This window comes from Anarrhichthys ocellatus, unplaced genomic scaffold, assembly GCF_004355925.1.
Source record: "Anarrhichthys ocellatus isolate YVR2014 unplaced genomic scaffold, GSC_Weel_1.0 scaffold4, whole genome shotgun sequence".
Classification (NCBI taxonomy): Eukaryota; Metazoa; Chordata; class Actinopteri; order Perciformes; family Anarhichadidae; genus Anarrhichthys; species Anarrhichthys ocellatus.
In genome coordinates, this window is record NW_022280034.1 from 9246379 (window position 1) to 9271668 (window position 25290).

Genomic DNA, 25290 nt, shown 5'->3' on the forward strand with positions numbered 1-25290 from the left:
CTGTATATTCAAATGAATGTTGATATTGTGATTAGAAATCAATAGTTACAAAGTAAAACAGACAATAAAGCCATTGAACTCAGTTTGTTTTGATTATTGAATGTAATGTAAATCAATTTATTGTTCACAGCACAGCACACGGTGAAGTTTAGTCTACTTTTAACTCAGCTAACTCACTAATGTAGGAGCAGTGGGCAGCGTCTATACAGTGTAGGTATAAGGGTCCACTGCCTTGCTCAACTAGCTCTTCTCCAGTTAACAGCCAACCAGTAAACCACAGTTCCTCCATATTCGAGAACAGACGGACACTGACAACCCAGCTGAGGTGGTACTGAGAGATGGGATGACTGGTGTCATTTTCTAAAGGTAAACTATAGCTAGGCTGCTTTAGAGTTACCGATGGAGCTTTTGTCTGGATAGAAAGAAACCTAAAACATTTCAGAATTAACAGTACTCGTACTAAGCCATGAACAATGGATAACAAATTAAATGAGTAAAAAATACAATTCTATTGTTTTTTAAATACACATCAGAAGAAAACTATTAAAACTATTAGCGTTGTAATCGAGAAAGACTCTGTACTGGGTGTATAATTCCCTATAATTTTCAATACCTTCGACTGAGACATTAATCTTACAAAAGTAATGAAAAGCCCATAAACGTGAGGAAAAAATCCTCCTGCTATTCACAAGCACATCAAAGTCAAAGACTTATTTTCGCACGATAGATTTACATTTGGTTCCTGGTGCATGATGATCATATTACAAATGTAAATGACGATGGCGGGCAGGTTCATCTTTCGTGACAGTTGTACTCATACAGGTGTGCAGGCATTAACAAAAAACATTTACATACTGTTCTGAAGATGTCACAAGTGATTTTTAAAGAGTATTTAACAAAAATAGATTTATCTCTATCAATGACAGAATTTTGCCTCATTGTTTTAATATTTTAATCTCACCTGTGAAATGAATTCAATTTATTGTGATTTTATCTCACAAGTCCCATTCTGTTACTTTACATGTGTTTTATCATGATGCAAGCAAGATCAGTTTAAACCTGAGGCTCCCTTGATTGATGACTGGAAACAGATTGTTCCTTCTAAACTGTTACACCAAACAGCAGGGGCCCTTCAAATTCCCCAGATTCCTCAAATAGAGCAGAGGCATGATCACACTCCCTGCAGTCGGGAGTATCAGGATAGGTATTGCTAAAAAGCATTCATACACTTGGTCATCACTGATAATCAGATCCCCCAGGATGTACGCCAGCACCGGAGGGACGTACGAGGTGACGGTCATGACAATGCTGTTGGTGATGATCTGGAGAGCCTTCTTCTTCATGGGGTGGAGGTCTCCCCCAGCACGGAGGGACTTCTTCAGATTCCTGAGGATGAAGACATCACATGTGATAATGATGGGCAGCGCTATGACGTACACAAACATGGCCCAGGCGCTGTGGTTCAGCTCCTCCACGGCCGTGGAGGTGATTCCTTGAGCCGCTGTGATGGTCCACGCGACAGCAGCCATGAGGAACCGGGGAGTCAGACTCTTCCTTGAGTGGTAGGTGACAGGGTAGACCACAGCCAGGAGGCAGTCCAGACAGATACACGCCGTTAAAAGAGGTCGTCCAGCCAGGTTCAAGGCATACAAAAAATTGCTCAACAATTGAATGGTCCTCATGTGCCACAGGAGGAAGTTACACAGCCCGAACGGGACAAAAAGCAAGAAGACCAAGTCCATGATGGTGAGGTTGAGCATGAAGACGTCGTTGGGGGAGACGGGGGAGACTGCTTTGTGTCTTCGGTACAGTTCCCAGAGAACAGCGACACACGCAGGACATCCCACCAGAGAGAAGAGAGCGCTGAGAGCAGCCCAGGCCATAATGCCTGCCATCATGTCTCCACAGTGTCCCAACATTTCCCCCGAAGGCTCGCTGAAGTTGAAGGTTAGATTCTGAGAGCGAGGATGCACATGGAGAAACATTTTTCTTACCGGCAGTGACACCTTGATCAGTGATTGCCTTTACCTGAAATAAAACAGGAACACACGAGACACTGAGGCAAATAAAAATCCAAACTAATTTCCAGTTTTTTCCCTTGACGTAAACGTCACAATCTGTTTATTTGCCCTTTTACTTTGAGGATCTGACCTTATTTTTGGACAAGACTTTGTAATGAAGCAGTCAATTTGTGTATCATTATGTAAATTGTGTTTTGAATATGCAAACATTGAGGATCATTTTTCAATCATGGTCAGTACTAATAAACAAAAAAACCAGCTGACTCCAGGTTTTGCAGATTCTATCAGTTAATGTGCTCTTTGAAGTACATGGTTTATGAGTTATTGTGATGTGATCTGTTAAAATTCAGTTTTCTCTGCCCATGGTATAGTTAGAGGTTAAAGGTCAAATGTCTCTTAAACCGCCAGAACAACACATAAAAAAATGCTCAACATAATTAAAAAACACAAGACAGCAAGTATATTTGATTAAATGGTGCTGCCATTGAACGGGCTTAGGTTTGAAGATTTTAGAGTGTAAACATCATGCAGCTTCAATGAAGAGCTTGAAGAAGCTGATCGTACTGTCAGTGAGAAAATAATCTATACAACTTTAAAGCCACTCAAAGGAGAAATTAAAGGGAAAGACTGGAGGTTTAAGTTGTTACAAATAAAGATTGCGCAACTCTAGTTGCAGAGTAGGCTTACTCTGTATTCTTAAAGATTATATATTATATTAAAGAATACTGAGTACCCATAAATACACTGTTTGTACTGAATCAGTTGAAAGCAAAAGGAAGAGGTGGCTAAATATGTTCCCTTATGAGGGTAAAAAAACAGCAAAAACCAAGTGATCTGTTAAACATGAGTGAAAGTATCCAAACTAATACAATTGGCTCTCTCGTCCTCTTTCTTTACATAAAGGTTGTTGTAGTTCCAGTTACCGTCACTGGGTGGCAGTAACCTGCAGTGCATTATGTCTGAGTTTTCAAGTCTCCTTATGTGTGGAACACTAATTTGCATTTTAGACAAACAAAACTTAATTAATTAATTAAATCAGTATCTGCCTGTGCAGGTAATAACAGGGTTATTGACACTTAACGACAACGACAATAAAATCGGAGAGGATTATTTTTGTCAAGGAATCTTCACTATATAATGGGCCTATTTCCCATCAGTGCCGAGGTCAGAATTTAATCCAGTTCACTGAGTTAGAAAATGAGAGGAAAGAAAACCAAATACAGAAACATCTAATTGTTCACTCACTGTAAAGATTTAGACAACATTGGGAGTTTAAAGTGTTTTATATGCTTTTAATGACACACACACATCTGCAAACAATTCCATATAAAATGACCATTTCTTCATAAAATATTTTCTTTTGGATTTACTCCCACCTCCCAAAAGAGCAACTTGTCACAATGTGTTCAATCAAACTAGCTACCATAGTGATTGTTTTTATTTATATATACTACACATTTACATTGTGGGACTTACTGAACAAATAAGAAAAAATGCATTTAAAAAAAAAAAAAAAAAACTCCCAATAAAATGGTTATTATTCATGTCCTGTCACAATCACACAAACTGTGAAAGGTAAACAAATATTCACATGGAAAGTAAAAAAGATACATTTTCTTCAAAACGTGAATCACAGATACTTAATTTTAGAAAACCTTCAGCACACTCTGGTTAGTTAAACCAGGCTTATTCCTGGAGGAACACACGCAGAGTTTCTTGCGTCGGTCTCATTTGAGACTTTTTTAAACACTTTTCATTCAGCTTACGCTTCTGCTCAATCTCATAATTTAAATAGGGACAAACAACAATTTACTTTAGCGACATTTAGTTGATTTTAATCAGAAAGCTGATCCCGCTTCATTATTTTGACAAGAACAATTCAACAGGGAGAATGGCAGGAAGATTTCAGGTGTTACTGTAAACCAACAACCAGAGCCAATCCTCAGGCTCTGTGCAGCTTTAATACACAATAGTTTTATGCCAAAACAAACTCGAGAAACGACACACATGGCTTTTAAGGAGGACAGCAGGCAGATCAGCCCCTCATCCGTGAGAGTCCCGGGTCATGTGTCGCACACGTGCAACATCGAAAATGAACAATTTATACAAAACAACACTACAGTGTAAACACCAGCACATTATTTGTGATTGTATAGAAGGTTTCATAACATCCAGGAAATATCACATTCTTAAGGAGGCGGGAACACATGTGAGCTGTGCTTTAACATTGTTACGATCCTGTAATAACCTGCATCTCCAGTAGCGGTGATGAGTGGAGGTACTCAATGTTTTGTTTTAGAATCCCCAAATGACTTAAAAACCCTACGGTTGATGTTCTTAAAACGCAACTCCTGAAAGTAAAACTTCAATGTAAGAGTTACAAGCCTCTGTGTCTTGAGAAAATGCAAAAAATACATTTGAGTTTTATTCATCTTTTCCTTACAGTATGTGGAGATATGAGGCGTTCACCTGACAGCAACGACACATGTGAAGGCTTTCATTCCAAAAAACGATGCTGTATATTCATTATATATGGAAACAAAACAACAGTTATGTGAATCTTATCACTCGATAATAATTCCATTCTAAACAATGTTAGTTTATGATAGTTGAGGGTGTTAAAATAAGAACATATAATGATTTCATAACATGTTATTTTTATGTAATTGTTACACAAAATCAGGTTGAACTTTTAGAGATCCTTTTTCTGGAACAAAACTCTTCAAAACCCGTATGAGAACATCAAGATAAAAGACTTTCTGAGTAAAACTGGTGTGTTGATGGAGAGTCGTTTCAGGATTTTGAGCTCCAAACACTGAACCACATTCTCCAAACTCTGTAGTTCTCTCTTTTCAAAAGCTGAGACAACATCAAGTCGTTGGGACACGAGTTGGGGCGAGAGCCGTCTTTCCTACGTGGACATGAGGGTCGGACAATGGCTCCATTGACTTAGTTCTGACCTCCCCCTGCCCCAACACCAGTTAACATGAAGAGAAAAAAAACGCCGTTGATTATTAACTGGGATGCCAGTGTTTCTCGCGGAGTGGAATTTGAGCCATGCATTGATTATCCAAACCGATGTTTTTCGCCTCCTCGGTTTCACATTCGGCTCTGGATGGCGAGTGTGTTGCTCACGAACAGCAGAACTGCCGTTTGTTCTATAAAAAGGGAGGCGAACACGTACAGATACATGCAAATTCTTCACTTCTTGTGGAATATACTCACCAATAGCTTGTAATGCTTTCTTGCACAGTGAAAGGCCAACAAAATCAAAAAGCTCATTGTGATAACACAAGCCTGGGGGACATATGCAGTGTGTACTATGGAGTGCATTGTGCGTAGCTCCAAATGCACACGATCTTCACAAACTTTAAATCCCTCAACAGTTAGCTCTAACGTACCGACACATACGCTTTGTCATTAAAACAAAAAATATACATTTTGGGGATTTTTGCAGCTTAGATGCTCAGTCTGCAAGCACCTCTTATCTCATCCGTTGTACCACAAAGTAGCTGCAGCCAAGACACCAACCAGCACATACATCAGTGTGGCACAATGCCTCTGTCTTCTCCATACAGGATGCCTTTCTCTCAGGGTGCATGTTTACTGGCCAGATGGGCTGAGGGCCATTCTCTGGCCAAAACAAAATGGCTTTGAGTGTGTTGAAGACCCCCATCAGGTCAGAGACAAAGTGACCAGAATACTAAACACCACCTTCAATACATATCACGGCTGACTTTGTCAAAGCGCTCTCTACGTTTTCTGCTCCGTTTAGCTGGGCTGAGTAGCATACGGAACAACATATAGCACGAGGGGACCGAAGGACGTACGAAAATGCTTCATGTGTGGTACAAACATCCACTAAACAAGTTAAATCGACATTTAAAAAAAAAATGAAAATCTGCATTCGTTAATCCAGTCAGCGGTTTGATTCTGTGATAATCAGACCCTTCTCGTACCTCGTTGGTTTGGACTAGTGTAAACTCCTTTGCTCATCCAGTACTGAGATATATACACAGAGGCTGAGTGAACTTCTTTTTTTGGCACTTAATAGTCACACTGAGAGCAAAGATTGCTGAGAGAAAGACAGGAATACAAACGATGCCACAGACACCAGATTAATGCTACTCGGTGTCATGGAGTGTCACAACCTCTACCGGTTTGGATTCGGGTGTACTATTCCCAATATCAATCTTCCCGTTCTCTCACACCTCGTTTTTCCTCAGTAGAACACAAGCTGTGACTCCTCTTGAGTTCATCACTTCACTCCCAGTCCCCCTCCTCAAGTATGTCCGCTCCAGGTGTCCGCTAGTCCCAGATACTCTGGATTCTCTGCCGTGGGGGTCACAAACCCGTTCATGTGCCTGGGCACTCGTCCGTCTCTCTGCAGTGCCTCAGGACCGTCCGCTGCTGCCGCCCCGGCTACAGCGTTGGCTTTGGCCCCGAGGTCCATGTAGTACTGGTTGTCGAAGGCTGGAGAGGTGGCGGCCCCGGCACTCGCAGGGACCAAGTATCTTGTGTTTTCCACGCTGTGACCGGAGCACAGGCCGTTAGGGAGGCGTCGGTCTGCTTTGGAGACTTTACGGGGCAGCGTGCTGGGCCGCTCGGGAATCCCCGGCCTGAGATCCTGAACCTCCTGGTTGACGTACTCTAAACAGATGGAGGGAGAAAGAAAAGTCAGAACAAAACAAGACACCATTGAATTATCAAACGCTTCATTTTTCTCTTGGCTCACCTGGCAAGGCATGAATATGATTCCGTCTGGGCAATGAGTGATGAAGGTGATGAGGAGGATGAAAGCCATTTGGCCCGTCTATCTCCAGGTCACCCTGGCTCCCGTTGGAGTAGGTGGGGTCTTTGCAGTAGCGTCCGGGGCTGGCCGGGAGCAGCGAGGGGTCATCTGGAGGGTCGTCCAGGAAGACCGAGTCAGATTGGCCCCCGGCCGACGGGCTGCGAGCCAGAGATGGGTACTGAGGAATCCATATGCCGTTGGAGGTGCTGGCTCCTGAGGGTAAGGTAGGGTACTGGCTGCGGCCAATGGTGCTCAGGGAGGAGTACATGCTCCGAGGGCCGCCGGTGACAGAGGGCTCAACGTCTAAACCCTGATCTCTGCTCTGCTGGACAGACGGGAGAAATGAATGAGAAATAGACAAGAAGGTGAATTCAGCCACTCAAAGGCTCCCAGGCGGCTGTGTGAAGGAAGAGGAAGGTGAGGGTTGAATACTGGACACTGACCCTGTATGACTGGTGTCTGGACGGCCCGTTGGCTTGAACCCCGTCTACCTGGGTCCTGGAGAAGTGGTTTGGCTGAGGCACCAGATACTCCTCGGCATCCAGCAGTTCCCTCATGTTGTTCCCTTCCTCCTCCAGAAGCATCCGGAAAAACTGGCTGTCCACTGGGATGGACATGCTCATCTGCTCGTCGTTCTGCGAGAGAAAGAACAACAAGTTTAAATAAAACACGTTTTATTTATCCCCATGGACATAGAACATCTACGCTTTAGACAACTAACATGCTACTAAATGACATGACCATTACGTGATCATGCACTGCGAGCACAGTCACAAAAAGTAAAACATCTGCAACATGAAACACATGTTCACATACCTGAATGACTACATAGCGAGGGGGATCTTTGGCCATATCACTAAATTCGCTCACAAGATCTTTGAACCGCGGTCTGCTGTCCGGGTCGATCATCCAACCTGCCGTCCAAACATAGAAATCAGATGTCAATCAATCATCTTAATATATCAACTCTGTTAGGGACATGTCATAATGACAAATAATCATGTACAGTTCCCCTATGAATGATACTGTTGATTTACTGAATACGATTAAACCTTGAGACACAAACAAACTACTAACATTTGACCATGATCATGTAGACATCGATGGTGCAGATGAGGGGCTGGGGGAGCCGTTCTCCTCCCTCTAAGACCTCGGGGATTTCTCTTGCTGGGATCATGTCGTAGGGTTTAGCCCCAAACGTCATCAGCTCCCAGACCGTCACACCTGGGAATGAAATGTCCGATTACATTAAATAAAATATCTAGCCAAATGAAAATTACATCACTTATTATGAGCACATGGAAAGTTGTCTGGCATGAGACTAAGCTATATTTAAAATCTGTGTGTCATAAATTAAAGCTAAACACCAATTTAAGCAAACATTTATCATGATTTAACACTTTCCTAAAACCTTACTTGCTAAAAAAGGAAAAGTATGCCCATTATGCCTGTAATGCAATGAGCTGAGTGATACTGACCGTAGCTCCAGACGTCACTCTGATGAGTGAACCTCCTGTGCAGAATAGACTCCAGAGCCATCCATTTAATCGGAACCTTGAAACAGAGAGCAGCAGTTCAAATCTGTAAACCACTGTGAACGTCCCCAGTGCAGACGCTCCTACAGCCACAGACATCTTACCTTCCCTCCATCAGCGTGATACTCAGTCTCGTCGATATCGAGCAGACGGGCCAGACCGAAGTCGGTGATCTTTACGTGGTTTGGGTTCTTGACCAGAACATTGCGGGCGGCTAAATCCCTGTGGACCAGCCGGACATCCTCCAGATAACTCATCCCCTACAAACCAACACACACACACACACACACACACACACACACACACACACACACACAGATCCATCACCCACAAACCCATGTGTCCACAAATACACAAGCTGATACCACAAAAATTTGAAAGGAAACATAAGACGAGATATCAACAGCGACATTCAGAATAAAGACGTTTACGTCTACTATTACAAGCAGTAGATCAAGTATGTGCACCTAAATCAGATGCAGAGCACAAAGATGATGACTCGTTTAAATACCTTGGCGATCTGGACACACCAGTTGAGGAGGAACCGGGAGCCGATGCGGTCCTTGTTCTCCCTGACGTAGTCGAGGAGGCAGCCGTACGGCATCAGCTGAGTGACCAGCTGCACCGTGGAGGTCAGACAAATCCCCAGCAGACGGCACACATAGGGGCTGGCCACTCCCGCCATCACATAGGCCTCCTGTGGGAAGACAGAGGAAAGATGCTAATGGGGTTGAGAACTGTATTCATGTAACTGTGTCTAATTGGCTTTCACTCACATCGAGGATCTCTTTATTGGCCTTTGGCGAGGTGTTCTCTCGTAACACCTTGATGGCCACTGGTATTTTCACATTTTCCCCATCAGGAGCCCACACTCCCTGAAACAAAACAATGGAAAACACTCAAAAACTCACCAAAAGATGGAGAGCTAAATATAAAAGGTACTTTTAAAGAACTGGACCACATACCTTGTAAACAGTACCGAAGGCCCCTGCACCCAGCACCCTGAGTTTTTTCAACTCAGTCTCCTTCAGGATGCGCATCTGAGCCTGATTGGGTGACGCACCGCTGGGTGTTAGAGGCTCCACAAGCTGTAAGCATGGAGGAAGCAGATGGCAGATTCCTTCATGACAAACTACAACACCCAAGGGGAACCTAAGGACTACATGTTGCCCTACACACAACGGGCGTCTCTGTTTACAACTTATGCGATGGTGCTCGGTGCCCACCTCATGTTCTTGCAGGATCCTCCTCATCGTCTCCTTCCTCCTGAGCTTCTTCTGTCTCCTCAGATAGAAGACCAGTAGAGCGAGCAGGATGAAGAAGAGCACCACTCCACCCACTGCAGCCGCGATGGTTGTACCCGGTCTAAACAGAGAAAAACAGTTCAACTAATCCTCAAAAGAAGCCCTGAGAAAATCCACCACCACCACCACCACCACCATCATCATTCAAGTATCTGAAACAGTTGAGACCGCTCACCCTGTCCTGGTGTCAACGGGGCAGCCTCTGTCATCCATCACAGTGCAGCTGAAACACACAAGCGCCGGGTGTGAAATCATTCTCACTGTGTGAGCAGTCCGTGCCTGTGTTTGTGATGCGTGTCCACTTACGACAGCGTGCAGTTGGTGTTGCAGGACAGACAGTGTCCTGTGGCGTTGCTGTACTTCCACACGGTTTGCTGATCCTCCTTCACACCGCTGGGACAATGATCCACACAAAACTCACCGTCCTGGAATTTACGACACTCTGAACAATGTTCTGCACGCTGAAGACACACAGAGAGAAGTATTTAAGTGCATTTATAAACAGCACACAACGGTTTGCACACTTACACACAGGTATAATGGTGGGAATTTATTTAGAATATTTACTTAAGGGGGCAACTAATGATTATTTTCAACTATCTTTTTTTCTTCTTCTTCTTCTGGCAATGATTGAACACATTTGGCGGCGTGAGCATCTTACCGGGCCATGACAGGAAGCAGAGCCATTGAGAGGTCGACACTCTGCGTGACAGGCAACACACACAGATCCGTCTGTGTATTCACGGATAGACCTGCAACACAAGCACAGCGGGGATTCAACATAACGTCCCACAACACAGTCTGGCATTTGTTGGATGCTTCTATCTCAAGCGTCATAAGGACAAACATTTTTAGAAAGGGGGCCCCCGCTGCAAATAACAGTGTTAGCCTCACCAGATGACCTGCTGCTAAGGGTAACTTGTTCTCACAAAGGGCTGGACAACAATGTTTATTATTGTTTAACAACTATGATTGATCGTATTATGACCATATTAAGACATTCTTATGTCAAACAAATCTTTTGACATTTTGGAAAATACACTTATTTGCTCTCTCGTTGAGAGTTAGATGAAATATCGATACCAGTCTCTCATCAGTGCAGTAAATATGAAGCTACAGCTAGCATTAGCTTAGAAATAGTCAGGCAGAACCCTCCGATAGAACCCAAAGTCATTTTACGCTTTGTGTTTTATACGTATTAAACAAACGTGTCAGTTGGTGAGATTTCGAGGTGCTTATAGCAGGATTGTGTTATCTTTGGACAGTCAAGCTAGCTGTTTCCCACTGTTTCCAGTCTTTATGCTAAGCTATGCTAACTGGCTGCTGTTTATAGCTTACTATTTAACATACAGGCATGAGAGTGGTGTTAATCTTCTCATCTTACTATCAGCAAGAAAGTGAAAAAACATATTTTAGTATTTCAACAGTCGCCGATCCGATCTGAACCGTGAGTTTGATGATCTGTTGCACCTCTATTAGTTACTCTTCAAAGAAAGTTATCACATGCATTAACTTTGTCATTGACCTAGAGTTGCTTAAGGGCGCAATTTAAGTTAAAAGCTTTCCGATTGATTTATTGTGACTCCTTTGACATTTGTGACATCAAATTAACCCCTAAATCCACCTGTTCACATTTTTACTTTAGGCCAATACATGATTAGTTTGGGGATTATGATACACAGTGTACTGTATTATATGGAACATTATCACTTGGCTTTGCTATTGATTTAGTGCAGCCACACCCACACAAACAGAAACATTCATACCCCTGATTGATGTCACACTGCTCCACGCACTCAGTGCCGCGTTGGAAAGCCTTGCAGGACGCACACTGGCTGGGCCCCGGCCCCCAGCAGCCCCCCTCGCACAGCAGGTGACAAACACGCCCCTCTTCCTCTGAAAACAGATGCAGAGAAAACAGATGCACACTGTACTTTCTACTGGACTCTCCTGCTCACTATCACTGTAAAAAGTTTCAATGAGGAAAATCACAGAGAAACCCTCAAGGAGTACTCTGCAGACAAGTGCCAACGTTTTCATCAATTGCAAATGTACCAAGCAACAACAGCCATGCATGTTGATTCAAATGCAATTCAGAAAAATGTATTTTCTGCAGTTGGATTTCTGTGGGTCAATAAATGGAATTGACACTAGTATCAGGCCGAGATATGTAACTTGGATAAAGTGACAAGTGGCTGATCAAAGTGTAACCCACAGTATCTTTAATGGACCTTGGCATCGCATTAGTGCGTTCACCCACCACAGAGTTGGGTGTCCTGGTTCTGGCTGATGATGCGTTGAGGTCCCTGGCTGGGGTGGAGCAGACTGTCCCAGGGCAGTGAATTGGTGTAGCACAGCTGGGAATTGTTGTGTAGCAGGACCAAACCTCCGCTGACGCTGCGTAGTGAACGCAACCCAAGAGACCGGATGTGTAGATTCTGGATGGCCATCGAAAACACACCCCTGACCAGAAAGAGAGGTTGTGAGTGACCAGAAATAAACGGCAGGAGTCAATTTTCTAAAGTCTGTCCATTAATAATGATATCTTTTTTTTAAATAAAATACACTCACTAACAATGCTGTATCCCAATATTATTTGATACATTTTAATACTGTGAAGAGATCAAACCAAACCAGCCTCGACCGATCTAAGAATGTTTATCTTTTGTTTTCAAATTTGGTTAAAAATTGTGGGGGAATCCCAAGTCATACATACAAGATCCGACTCTGTATCATGGAGAGGTTCAACAACAAGTAGTACAACTGTAATCTATACTATATCTATTCACGAGCAAGTGTGAAAATAGGTTTTAAAGTGTAATCTCAGCTGAGGAAATATGAAAGAAAAACAGCGACACTATAATTACGATAAAGAAACAAGACTGTTCTTTTAATTAAAATGAATTACCCAAAACAACGGCCCATCATGTCAAATCTTGTTGTCAGACAAGCAGATCTCACATTTGTCACTTTGACCAAGCTTGAGCGTGCTACACTAGATAGTCTGCCATAGACTGTTATCCTGGTTGGAGTATGCTGCAAGTTGGAGGTTGGTTGTGCTGGCTAATAATTAGCCTTTATAACCCTGAAAGTGAACAAACTGCCTCAACTGAACCGAAAACACAAACGTGAAAAAGAGAAACAATCAAAGCACAAACAAAGACCCTATGTGGGTGGACGGACATCAGGAAAGTGGCATGTGGTGAGACGCACCACACAGAAAGAAACAGATGCTCTACATTGATTTGAATGAATATCTTAGTTTTATTATTATAATTCTTTGCATTTTTTTCCTCAGTGGGAAAGCTTTCCAAGGTGTGAACCACATCCAGCTCCACATCATATCATATATGAGAAAATAAATATGAATAATGGGTCTACTATTTGTTTCCAGGTTGTTTTGGGGTTTGTTGATAATATAATCCATAAAAATTATCTTTTATTAGAAAAAGAATAATAAAAAAGACATCGATATCATACTTACGCAATTAAAAAAAAATCACATGGGGGAAAAAAAATACAGCAGTGTGAGGGAGTGTTGATTTTAGGACAGTATGATTAATATACAAACATGCAGAGAAAAGAAAGACAGACGCGTCAGTCAGACAGTTTAGAAGTCTTACTTGTAGAGCATCCTGCCTCTGATCACCTTCAGGTTCTCAAACACACTCAGGTTTGTCCAATTCTGTGGCCAGGCATCAATGTACAAATAACCTGCAAAATAGAGGAGGCATGGTATGCTCTGTATAGCTTCTACATGGTTTTATATGGAAAACCTGAATACCTGATATGTATATCAATTCTATCTTTTTTAGGTGAGATGTTTTAGATAAGCCCGTAGTGGGATTCTACCTCACTTGCACATGTATTTTATTTGTATTTACATTTTCTCTGTCTAACTTAACTATAAATAAAATACAATTTAAAACAGAATAATAACCCAATTTCATTTTCTTGGTAAAAGCTTAAAAAAGGATTGAACAAACACTTCCTTCCTGTTGTCCTCAGTGTTCAGTACCTGTAATCTCCTCCAGGTTCTTGAAGCTGCTCAGCTGCTCGACGGTCAGACCTGATGTGTCGCTCACAGGGTCCCTGGACAATGACAGCGTTACGTTTAAGTGACAACTTTCACACAGCAAGAGGCAATATACAATTTGATTGTTGCACTTTGTCAAATCTCTGTTCACTGATACAATATCCAGCGGTGCAGGTTAGCTCTATTTGTTTACATTGAACACTTTCACTGAACCCTAGTCAGAAAACAGACACAAGATAATTTATCAGGGATTTGGGATCTGAGCTTCGGTTGGTGTCATGTAGGCCGATCCACCAATCTTTAACTTAAAATCCACGGAGATATACACTGTATATATCATTACTGTAAATAAATGATTCTGTATTGTGTGAATATACAGTATATGTCTCTATTCCGAATCAATTTGATTCTATTAAATCAAATAATCATGAGGAGGAGAAAACCCGCAAAAGCAGTTATTTTGCTCTTTGTAAACATAAAAAACCCATTTACGTCTAGGTTTGAAGTACATTTGAGTCGCAGAATCTAAAGTCTTTGGCTTTGGTGGCGACTTTCCCCTCGACTTAGACAAAGAAACTTCACAAATGTTGCTGTAAACTCAAATATTTGAAAGGCTGAACTCGAGGGATGTGGCTCTGTGGCAGTATGAAGTCTTGGGCATAAAGCTGCTATTTGTGGTTACTAAAGTGCACGTATGATTGTACGGGTTAAATTGAGTTTGTGACTTTATTTTGTAATTTCTAAAAAAAACCTTTGTGAGCTAAAACTGTATTTATGTTACTTATTATTTATCTAGTTATTGATTATCTTACCATTCAAAGCTCTGCGGGAGGAAGGCCAGACTACCAAAGATCTTCTTACACTTGTTGAACCGCTCCACGTTAGTAGATGTTACCATGGTGACGCCGTGGTTGTCCATGACGCCCAGGTTGTCCCTACCCAGACCATAACACACTGCAATACAAACCATGACAACGGATTATAACCAATTCATCTTAAATCCAGAAATTTAGCCGGATGTCCAACTTGAGAGGAAAAGAATGATGAACCAATCTCCATATAAACCATGATATCATCAGCGTAGAATGAAATATCGTATATAGTATAAAGTATATAATATGTAGTATATAGTATGTAGTATATGTGTATGTAGTATATAGTACATGTGTATCACAACAAGGATGTAAGGTGATTGGCAAATTGTTTGACAGCCCTTTCTGGTGCCTCTAGCAATGTTGATGAATGGAGGGTGTGTCTTGTAAAAACAGTTGAACTTATGAAGTGTGTAATTGAAAATGGTGTCGAATATCAATATTTGTCAAGTTATTGTATCAAAGTTAGTAATTCCAGCATCGTGACACTAATACTAACTGAGCTTTCCTTGATCAGCCTTGTCTGGTCTTAGTGTATAAACGTATGCATCTTTACATAGTTGAAAAATTTGAGTTTAGTGATTGAATGAATTTTTTTAAAAGTCTGCATTTAACATGTTTATTAGCAAAAGAAGTCCCAACTAAGGCCAGAAATTAAATTAAATTTATGCAACACAAATTGAGATTATGCGATAGCTGGGCTCGGTCTCACGAAGCAGGATTATCGCGTAATCCAGTTAACTCCACTCAGTAAAAAGAAATGATCCACATGTTACGAACTTATGTAAATGTCCCGATTCACGAGACAAACCGCAGGTGACGAAAACAACAAGGTACTACAGAAACAGGTTGGTTCACATTGCACCGTAGTCAGCATGTGATGCAACAGAACAGAGCAGTGCGTGCGGCACAAATCATTATCAGTTGTACTGAAGCGCCATGTCATGCACGTAGAGAATACATCATTTAAATTACATCACAACATTACGTATGAACGTTATGCAACATTTTAGCCACATAGTATGAAATTGTTTTCCCCTGTTTACACTCATTAGCCACTTAATTAAGTAAAACCTCTAGAACACCAGGTACGAGCCCTCTTTGCTCTGCATTCTTCCTGGCATTGACTCGACTAGGTGCAGAAAGCATTCCTTTCAGATTCTGCTCCATGTTGACTTGGTCGCATTACACAGTTGCTGCACATTCGGTGGCTTCATACTCATGCTGCGAATCTCCTGTTCCACCACATTCAAAAGATGCTCTTGTTGTATTTGTGGAACCAGTTTCAGATGATTAGTCTTTGTCAAATGGCAAGTTATAGGTGTTCTGGTGAACATAATAAAGTGGCCATTGAGTGTATGTAAACAATGTATTGTGTTTTAATGCTAATGTATCCACAAACACACAATGACTCCTACCTTTGGGACAGTCTCCTTCACACTTTTCACATTTCTGCATCTCGTTTCCATCAGGGCGGGCGATGACAACTTCCTGGTTGGCTATTGGACAATTCAAAGTACAAGCCACTTCCATAGCCAGATAGTTATCTGCAGACAGGGAGACAAAGTGTTCAAAGTTTGCAGCAAAAAGAAAATTAATTAATTATGATGAAATGGGAAGCTGGTAGCCTAAAGCGTTCAAGTAGCAGGGATTTGATTGTGATACTGCCAGGTTGGAATCCCTCTGTATGTGTGGAAACCTTGGCATGAAAACTGAATAAATAATCTATTTCTCCTCCCCCCTCCATTCAGCATCTGCTATCGTCATTGCGCCCTACAGCAAGACGCTTAATCGGCAGTTTGCACCGGTGGAGCTGCATAGTGGCCACCAGCTGAGCGCTGTGTTGTATCGCTTTCATGAAAAAAACAAGGACTCACAAGGACACGTCTTGACGCAGGTGGCTCCAAAGTTGAACTTCTTGTTTGGGTTGGGTTTGGTCTGAAAGGTGACCGGGTCGTAGATATTGGGGGGAGGACAGTTTTCCTTACACACGCCGCTGTCGTTGAAGTGGCGGCAAGCCTGGAGAGAAGAGGAATAAGAAAACACGTTACTGCAGAAATGACAACAGACATAATGAGATTACAGTGAACACAACAAGTATATGTTGAATGCGTGCGGGAGTTTGTATTTTACCAGACAGTCTGAGTCTTTGGGTCCTGTGCATCCAGCAGCACACTGCATGTGACAGCAGTCGTGAGACTGGGTACCTTTACACCGCTGACAGCCAAGCGCACAATTAATATGAGTCACTGTGAACAAAGATGGAAAAAGTGAACATTTTCAGCTGTACTTTCACCTGCTCTGGAAGTTTTCCACTGAAAACCAAATAGTGTCAATGTCATACTCTGCGTATGATGTTAACTCACAGGTCTGGCAGTCCTGTGCAGTTTCTCCCCAGCAGCTTTCCTCACAAACAGAGGAACAACTTGGACCTGTGCAGGAGGAGACAAGACAACAAATGAGGAGAGCCGAGTCCACATCTGCACTCAAGCCGCCAGCATACTTCATCGGAACTGCTAGTCGGATGGTCGAATTGATGAGAACAGAAATGCTAACGTGCTCAAGTGACAATGCTAACATAATGAGGTTTACCAGTTCAACTTCGCCAGGTTCACCGTCTTAGTTTAGCCTGTTAGCATGCTAATTAGCGCTAAACACAAAGTACAGGTAAGGATGATGGAAATGTCATTAGTTTGTAAGGTATTAAGCAGGGACGCACCGATCGGACTTATTACTGATAGCGATTCCTGGGCTTTGGGTATTGGCCGATATCACACTGATCTGACACCCGTGTTTGATTGATAAGCTGCAAGCTTAACTTGTGGAAAAGACTGGGATCATTATTTTATGATTATCAGGCTCTCCTAACTTTGTAAAAAAAAAGTAACAAATAAATACATGGATTTAAATTGACTGAATTGTTTGTTATTAAAATAATAAATCGTCCATCAGAAACTTGTTGAAAGAAATCTTCAAAATTACAGCAACAAATTTGTCAAGCCTGAACTAGAATTCAAATACCAGTATATAATGTATACAAACACAGATTTGAATTGAATAGATCGGCCCCATTGTCACCGATACCCGATCCAGCTGTTTGAGTCAGTATCGGACAATTAGGAGTCATGAAAGTGTATCCATGGAGTCTAGGGCCACAGCGTTAGTGTTGTTTAAGACATGCATTAACATCCTGTGCTGCCCCGTCTGCTGTTTTGTATTTACTGTGGCACACAAGAAACAAGTTCAACATTTTAACGCATCCATCAGCTGCTCACATTCAGTGGCCCGAGGCTGCAGTCGGTGGAGAACTCCGCCAGGCTGCAGTTGGTGCACCCTGGCGGAGTTCTGCTTGTCCAAAACGTCCCTCCAAACAATGTTCTGGGGGTCTGGGAAGCACAGCTGGGGGTTCCCCCAAATATACACCGCACCCAACAGGATCTCTGCAGGGGGAGACGATACATAAGAGGAGGTTATCGAGTCATTGATACAGTAGATAACAGATGCCGGATGAAAGGAGGGGACTAAACACCTTTAAGATAATAATAAAACAAATCAATCATTCAGTCCCAACCCCAGTCAAGTTCAGTCAGTTCATACTGGGTTTGGGCATCAACTGTTAGCTCCACTATGCTATCATCCTACCTGTGAGGCTACGAAGCCGGAGCGTCCTGAGCCCCTGTCCGCCCAGAGTGTTATCCAGCACAGCCAGCGCGTAGCTGGAGTTGTACAGCTGGCTGCCTCTTATGATCCGAAGGTTGTCTAAAGGCAACAGACTCACGGACACATGAGCTACGAGTACATAGCCCTGAACCTCCACGATGCCCTGAAGAAGAGGTGAGGAGAAAACTAAAGGATGAGTCTGTTGTGGCAATAAAAACAAGTGGACCGCCAATAAAAAATGAAGCAACTGAATCCTTGTTTTTGTCTTTATTTAATTCCATCTTATATAAACAGACATATATACCTGTAGGAAGGAGAGGTCAGGGTTTCCATTCAGGTGTGTGATCTCCAGGTTCCCGTGGACCACCTTACAGCCGGTGTAGAGCAGCTTCAGGGTCTCGTAGTGATTGTCCAGGCTGGAGGGCAAGGTCAGCTTCATGTCTGTACCCAGGCACACTGCAACACAGATATACATTATTATACATATACATATACTGTATACACAAATATCAAAGGATCCCAACTTCATCCTCCATGTAAAACTCATTGCTCAACATTCATGATGTTTTATAGCTAATGATATTTTACCATCATTCAAAATCATTTGGAAAGAAAGCATTATATTAAAAATATAAAATATAACAAATAGTTGTTGCTTTAATTTCTGGAGTAGTACAACAAAATGTGATTTAGGTTTATTGCAGCACTCACTTATTCTGTGATAAATAAGTGATAAACACAGAGCAGACCCTGTTGATTAAATATCGTCAGCGTAGCCTTTTTCCTTTTTAAATGCTTTCAAACTTCCATCCGTTAGACCTTAGAAGGCGTGCTGCACATTTATAGTTACAGACTTTGTGTTAGCCTACATGTTCAAGCTCCAAATAATGGAGGCTTTAAGGACTCCACATATCTCGACTGTGTAACCGTTTACGAGTGGCCTTCAACGGTTCCTCTGAAATACAAACCACATGCGCTGCTGCAGTCTTGTCTCTTACTGTACATGATACAGTTTCCACTGGCAGCAGATTCCCCACAGTGGGTCACACACGCGTTACATTCAGGGTCACACAATTCACAGGGGCTCTCGCACACACACACACACACACACACACATACATAGCTCCCATGCTTTAGCAGACAGTCACACAGCGGACAGTCCCGCCTCTGCTGAGGTTATAAATGACTTCCTCTGGCCCCCTTCCAACAGCCCTTCAATAGTCAACCCCTTTCTCCTGATTATAGACCCCCCCCCCCCCATGCTATCTCCGTCCCTCCTTTTGGAAAGCACAGCTCGATGGACGGACATATATAATCAGAGGAATAGGAAGCACTGGCAGGCTGCAGGAGGCCAATTCCCATGATACACCGGGGTTCAACAAAGTTCAGAAGGTGTCTGCTCTTGAGAAGATGAGAAGATTGATAAGAACACGTCTTGACGTGTTCTTATCGCGTACGTGCGTCTGCCGTGTGTAAAGTCTCCCGGTGACAGCTGACACTCACAACTTGATCCACTGCAAAACAAAAAGTAGCTGCAAGTAAACAAGTTCCACGTTAGAATCTGACAGCTACTGCAGCCAATGGCTCTATGATTAATAGAGTGACAGCCAGAAATACACACCCAGTCGTTGTGTCAGATATCAAATCAAATGACTAATCACTGCCTCCCTCAGCAATGTCATCATGGAAAATAGTTTGACATGTCGGGCCAAGATAGGGAGTCGTGCTTTTATTCTCCCGCATTTAAATCATTTTTTAACAGGACAGGATATCTAAACAGAAACAAAATCTGACTCCCTGAAACTCTGTGATTGACATAAACTACCACACGCAAACACAAACAACACGGCCGGCTCCGGCTCTGGGGGTTCAGTAAATGTGCCGTAACAGGGAGCACAACGGAGCACATTTTCCATTTCTAGAAAGTGTGTGTTAAGCCAGTTCTCAGCTTCCTCTCCTTTTATTCCCTCATTGTTTGCTCTCCAAAAGTCTCTCAGCAACGGCTGCGTGTGTGCATGCGTGGCCTTTGTGAGGAGCTGCCCCCCCCCTCCATCCCTGTAGCCCAAAATACTCTTTTATCACTTACTTTGCTCTATCTGCCCACTGTCACCATCACCGCCTTCCTCTTTCAAATTCAATCACTACATCTTCTTTATTAGTTGCTTTGAGAGTCAAGTTTTTTAAAATTTCCCCTCTTTCCCCCCCATTCATTCCCTCCTGTCAGGTTAGTGCATGAGTCGTTGCACAACTCTCTTTGGACTCTGGAAAGTGTCATTTCACAGGAATGTGTCTTTGCATATCCAGAAGATGACATACCAGTGAGTTGGGGGGCCGGGGGATAAAGAAAAACCAGGTTGTAGTTCAGTGATAATTCAAAAAGCCCCCAGAACACAAGACCATCTCTGTGTCCAGAAGGTTGTCTACACAACTAATGACTGCCACAGACATCCAAGCACACACACTGAAGTCTGGAAGGTGTGCATGTGGCGATATATATATATATATATATATCTGTCATTGTTTGGTGCAAACAGAGTGGAACAATGTCGATGCCTTCAGATCAGAGTGTGTCGTGTAAGAATTGATACAGACTTGATCTTAATCTGGCTTCCTGTAAGAGAAGAAGTGGCGAGTTTAAGTGCCTTGCACCAGTGTGCTTCTTAGGACTTTCTGCAAAACTGAAAGCCAGCTTGAAGCCACACCTGTGTGTGTGGCAGCGTGCCAGTTAGCACAGGGAGTGTGTGTTTACCAGTGTGTGTGTGTGTGTGTGTGTGTACAGCAAGTGACAGAAACACAGTGGCAGTGAGGCTACTGCGGGAGTTAGACCGAACCACGGTGGAAAAGCCTGCAGCCTCTCCTCTGGATCAGATCCCTGCAAAGCTCAACACAAACACAACGAGCTGATCCAACAGGTCTTCAGTTCACATCCCTCAGATTTAACGTGTCAGTCCTAATTCTAACACAATGCTAATCCTAGCGTGTCCTGCGTGAACTTCACATTTCTTCCAAACCTCCCTGAAAACATTCTTTCTTCCTCTTCGCTCTATGGACGAGGAGGAAAAACAAACAGGTATTGCTCAACAGACGAGCAGAACAGGATCCTATACCGTACTGGAGCCGCACACACCAGCTCCTCACTCACTCACCGTGTGATGCACAATCAATCACAAACACAGAATATCTCCTGCATACGTTTACACATTCAGTAACTACAGTTTTAAAAATAATTTAAATGTACTTGCAATCTAAAGTATATTGGGGGAAATCTGATTTCTGTACGATTTCTTTGTTTATTCAGAGAACCAGATTGTGTGTCACGATTAAAGTTACATCATACATAAGCGGAAACTCTGATCTATAGATTCAGGCTATAGATTATAATCTATAACCTGAATCTAGAATCCGTCAATGTTTTATGATTGCATCGATATATGAACTAGAAATACTGGTATGTTGTCCCAACCAAAGCTGCACAACCACAATATTCAATACACACAACTCTATTATTCAAGTATTAATATACTGCATTGCAATATATATGTTATTGCAATGAACTCTATGAACTCTACGGGGATGCTAAGTGAAAAATAATACGTTTTCAAAAAACGATATCGGATTTAATTTTGTGCAAGATCGTAATTAGCATTTGCTTAAGTTCTCACTCCACAGACTGGTATAATAATCAGGCACCATTTACAATGAGTTTGTCACAAAAGACCAATTACCTTCTGGGGAGAAAGTGCTGCAAACTAAATAAAAAAATGATACAGAGCTTTCTGTATCATTCATTTTTATCAAGATTTAATTCTACTTAAAGTATCGATGATAATACTGAGCTGAAATGATCATTACTTGCTAAAAGTCAGATCCCTTGCACGCAGCTGAGACTGGGGAGTCACAGCCGGCTGAGCTAACCTGCCACCGATCCAGGAGGACTTAATCACTTCACAGGGATCTCCACTCAATAGGTGCAGTAGAGTGTGACGAGGACATGAGCTCTGTGGACACTGAGGCCACCGAACACAAAACACACAATATGTTCTCACACAGGAGCGGGCTGTTGAAATAATTCGATCACAATATGGAAGAAAAAACACGAAACACAACCGCTGACCTTTGGAATCACTTCTCGGCCACAGGGTGTGTGTGTGGGTGTGTGTGTGTGTGTGTGTGTGTGTGTGACATAAAACAATACTTTGTCACTGAAAGTAAGACTTGTGCATGATGCATTGCTGCAAACAGCTGCTACAGACCAATAACAGCACTCACGCTGAACCGATGCTTCAGAGATCAACACTGTGGAGTAAAGTGCACCGACCTGTTCCCACCAACAATGCAGTTGTGTTTGGAAATCACTTCACCTGTGACTATTGGCTTTGTGTGTGTGTGTGTGTGTGTGTGTGTGTGTGTGTGTGTGTGTGTGTAGCAGTGCTGGGGGTAGCAGCTAATAAAAGACACAGAAGCTTCACTACAATATCTTTGACTCATATTAGTCTTTTTAGAGGTAAAGATGACATCATCCCAAACTCAGACGTGGCGATATTTCATGTTGTCATGCACTGGCCTATGTCGATAAACGCTGTTAGGTACGTGTCAATAAAGCACATGTTGGAAGGTTATTGATGTCAATATGTTTGCCATTAGCTTATTAAATGTTTTTAAAAGCATGTGACCCGGCTTATTGATATCGGACTCCACTTAAAAACACATCTCTATCAATATGGAGGCTTATGTAAGCATGACTGCAAACGACAGCTGCAAATAACCATTATTGAGATGAACTGTTTGGCCTATAAAGCGTCAATAAATGAGAAATTATATATATATATATATATATATATATATATATATATATATATATATCTCTCTCATGGAGCCCGAAGTAACTTGTTCAAATTGCTTTCTTCTCTTTTGAGTCCTGAATGTTTTTCTTCAGTATTACAGAATCATGAGATGTTTGGCCTTTTAGCATAGTTCTACTTATATGTGATGCAAATTTAAATGTAGGACTTTCTTGCAAATATGCAACTTGTTTGCACTTTCGGTTAGCTCTTGTTTTACTGGCATGCACTCAAGGTCCAAGTGGCCCTCTATCAGACAATGTCGTCTTTAGAGCCAGAAGCGAATAATTGACATCGACGTGATCCTTGCCACACAATGCCCGGTCTGTTGTTGGTTTGTTTTTGTTTACGCGTAAAAGCAAAACCAGCCTAACGTCCTCTCCTGCACGCGCCGCCGTCTCGCAGTGTCCCCGAGCTGCAAAAGCAGGTTCTCAAATGTCTGACCCGTTTCACTACTACTACCACTACTACTACTACTACTACTATGTTTTAGAAGTGTTTATTTGTGCGACAAAATGTGCTACGTGAGACAGTTTTAGTCAAAACAGGAAATGTGGGTTCCGGCTACTTTGTGACAGGTGTGATTTTATTTCCCCCCTCATGAATCCCACGAGCCTCAGCGGTGAGAGAGAGGACGGGGAGCTCGCGGAGGAATGTGGTCGTAGCTAGAAATATCACTCTCTTAGGGCCGAGCTGAAGCTTCACACATCTACTCACACACAACCCGCGTGTTCTCCTCGTCTATGCCATGCAGACGGAGTGTCTGTATTAGCAAACAGGGGGGAGCCATTAATAAAAGGCGAGACGAGCCGTGAAAGTTACCCACCTTCTCTGCCCAGCGCGCTCGCCGTCACCCCGAGCAGCACGGCCCCGACAAACACCAAACTTCTCGCCGCCTCCATCTGCTGCGACCCGGCGCCTCTAGTCCATGTTCCAAAGTTTCTACTGTTCCCAATGAGGACGGCACGTAGTCGGAACTTGTCCTCGTCTCCAGGTTTTTTGTTTCCTGGCACCTTTTTGGAGTTGTTGTTCGTTTCTCAATCTCAGTGACTTCCTCCCTGGAATTTTCGTGCCTGTTGGTAGTAAAGCGTGACAGCGCGCAGGAACGGATGCGCGCGCTCCCGCGAAGGCCTGAGCGGGGAGTGGCAGGTTGACTCAGCTCGCCCTCACTTCACACTGTTTTCTGCAGGGCAGTGCTGCTCTAACTATCTAACTAGTACATTACTATCTAACTAGTACATTACTATCTAACTAGTACATTGCATCCTAGTTTGCAATTTGTAAAGCGCCAATTCGCTCAACAATGTGTTTTGCTTTTTGTTGCTTCACTTGGATGTTTGAGCTTCGCTGTGCAGATTGATGTGACACCAGAAAGGTGTTTTCAACATTCACCTGCTGAAGAGGAAAAGTTCCTCTGTACTCAGCAGATGATTTAGTGACATCATAACTAGTTTTTGGGGCCAATCATGGTTCAATTTACAAAACAATGTGAAACTTGAAGCCACGAGTGGACATTCATTCAGAATGTACGTCTAAAGTAGGAGACATTTTGTGTCCAGTTATTGGACTTTTGAAATTAATGATATCTATATATGTGTTGATTCTGGATGAATATTATATAATGCGTCTGTCGTACAATATGTTGCTTGTTCTTATCTGTTTGCGTAGGATGTAGTTGTAATGTGCTTTAGGAGATGTTGCCTTGTTTGTCTGTTTATTTTCTACTATAGAGGCAGCTATGATAAGACAATATGTTATGTGTCTTTTCATGTGTGCAGCAATTGAGTCCAAGACAAATATATCGTATCATTAACATTTCTTCACCAGGAAATTTGACTTACAAATAAAAAAATGCCATTCAAAGCAGATTAAGTTTTTATGTCTCAAAACAAACATGTCTGCTTGGCACCCTTAAAACTATCATCACCAGTGAAGTGATCAAGTTAGGAGATATGACAAACCAAACACCCGTAGCTGAAGAAGTACTCAGCTCCTTTACTTTATGTATAAAAGTTGGGGGTGAAAAAAGATTGTTTCAGAGCATGAAGGCCAAACTGTTTTTACAATAATCCATTAAATACTCATTCACACACTTCATCTGGTCTCCCTCAATCCCCCCTCACATATTAGGCCTCCTATCTGTTTATTTAATGTCATGCTGTTTATGTTTTCCAATTCAATCGTGTGTGTGTGTGTGTGTGTGTGTGTGTGTGTGTGTGTGTGTGTGTG

General features: G+C 42.5%; 2 protein-coding genes across 2 annotated transcripts; both read right to left on the reverse strand.

The window, feature by feature from the left end:
- Nucleotides 1–1109: 1109 nt before the first annotated feature.
- LOC116381104 (uracil nucleotide/cysteinyl leukotriene receptor-like) lies at nucleotides 1110–1985 on the reverse strand. Its single transcript, XM_031842944.1, has one exon. It carries the CDS (start codon nucleotides 1983–1985, stop codon nucleotides 1110–1112), a length of 876 nt encoding a protein of 291 aa, XP_031698804.1.
- Nucleotides 1986–3301: 1316 nt separating this feature from the next.
- Nucleotides 3302–24176, reverse strand: erbb2 (erb-b2 receptor tyrosine kinase 2). Its single transcript, XM_031842866.1, has 27 exons — nucleotides 23888–24176; nucleotides 18525–18676; nucleotides 18203–18383; nucleotides 17836–18000; nucleotides 16927–16992; nucleotides 16694–16809; nucleotides 16438–16579; nucleotides 15979–16107; nucleotides 14501–14642; nucleotides 13671–13744; nucleotides 13276–13366; nucleotides 11913–12115; nucleotides 11419–11548; nucleotides 10314–10404; nucleotides 9959–10113; nucleotides 9828–9875; nucleotides 9575–9713; nucleotides 9314–9436; nucleotides 9125–9223; nucleotides 8860–9045; nucleotides 8453–8608; nucleotides 8292–8367; nucleotides 7891–8037; nucleotides 7630–7727; nucleotides 7257–7448; nucleotides 6757–7135; nucleotides 3302–6671 (listed from the first exon to the last, which is right to left on the reverse strand). The coding sequence occupies exons 1-27, from the start codon at nucleotides 23961–23963 to the stop codon at nucleotides 6304–6306; spliced, it is 3924 nt and encodes a 1307-aa protein (XP_031698726.1). The 5' UTR covers nucleotides 23964–24176; the 3' UTR covers nucleotides 3302–6303.
- Nucleotides 24177–25290: the final 1114 nt, after the last annotated feature.

What these genes read in the sequence shown, in the direction of transcription:
- LOC116381104 (XM_031842944.1), bottom strand. Translation starts at nt 1,985, where the DNA reads ATGTTTCTCCATGTGCATCCTCGCTCTCAGAATCTAACCTTCAACTTC.
- erbb2 (XM_031842866.1), bottom strand. Translation starts at nt 23,963, where the DNA reads ATGGAGGCGGCGAGAAGTTTGGTGTTTGTCGGGGCCGTGCTGCTCGGG. An exon ending in CCGGCTTCGTAGCCTCACAG is followed by an intron (nt 18,001 to 18,202) that starts GTAGGATGATAG and finishes CTCCCCCTGCAG; the next exon opens with AGATCCTGTTGGGTGCGGTG. An exon ending in CCAGGACACCCAACTCTGTG is followed by an intron (nt 11,549 to 11,912) that starts GTGGGTGAACGC and finishes ATCTGTTTTCAG; the next exon opens with AGGAAGAGGGGCGTGTTTGT.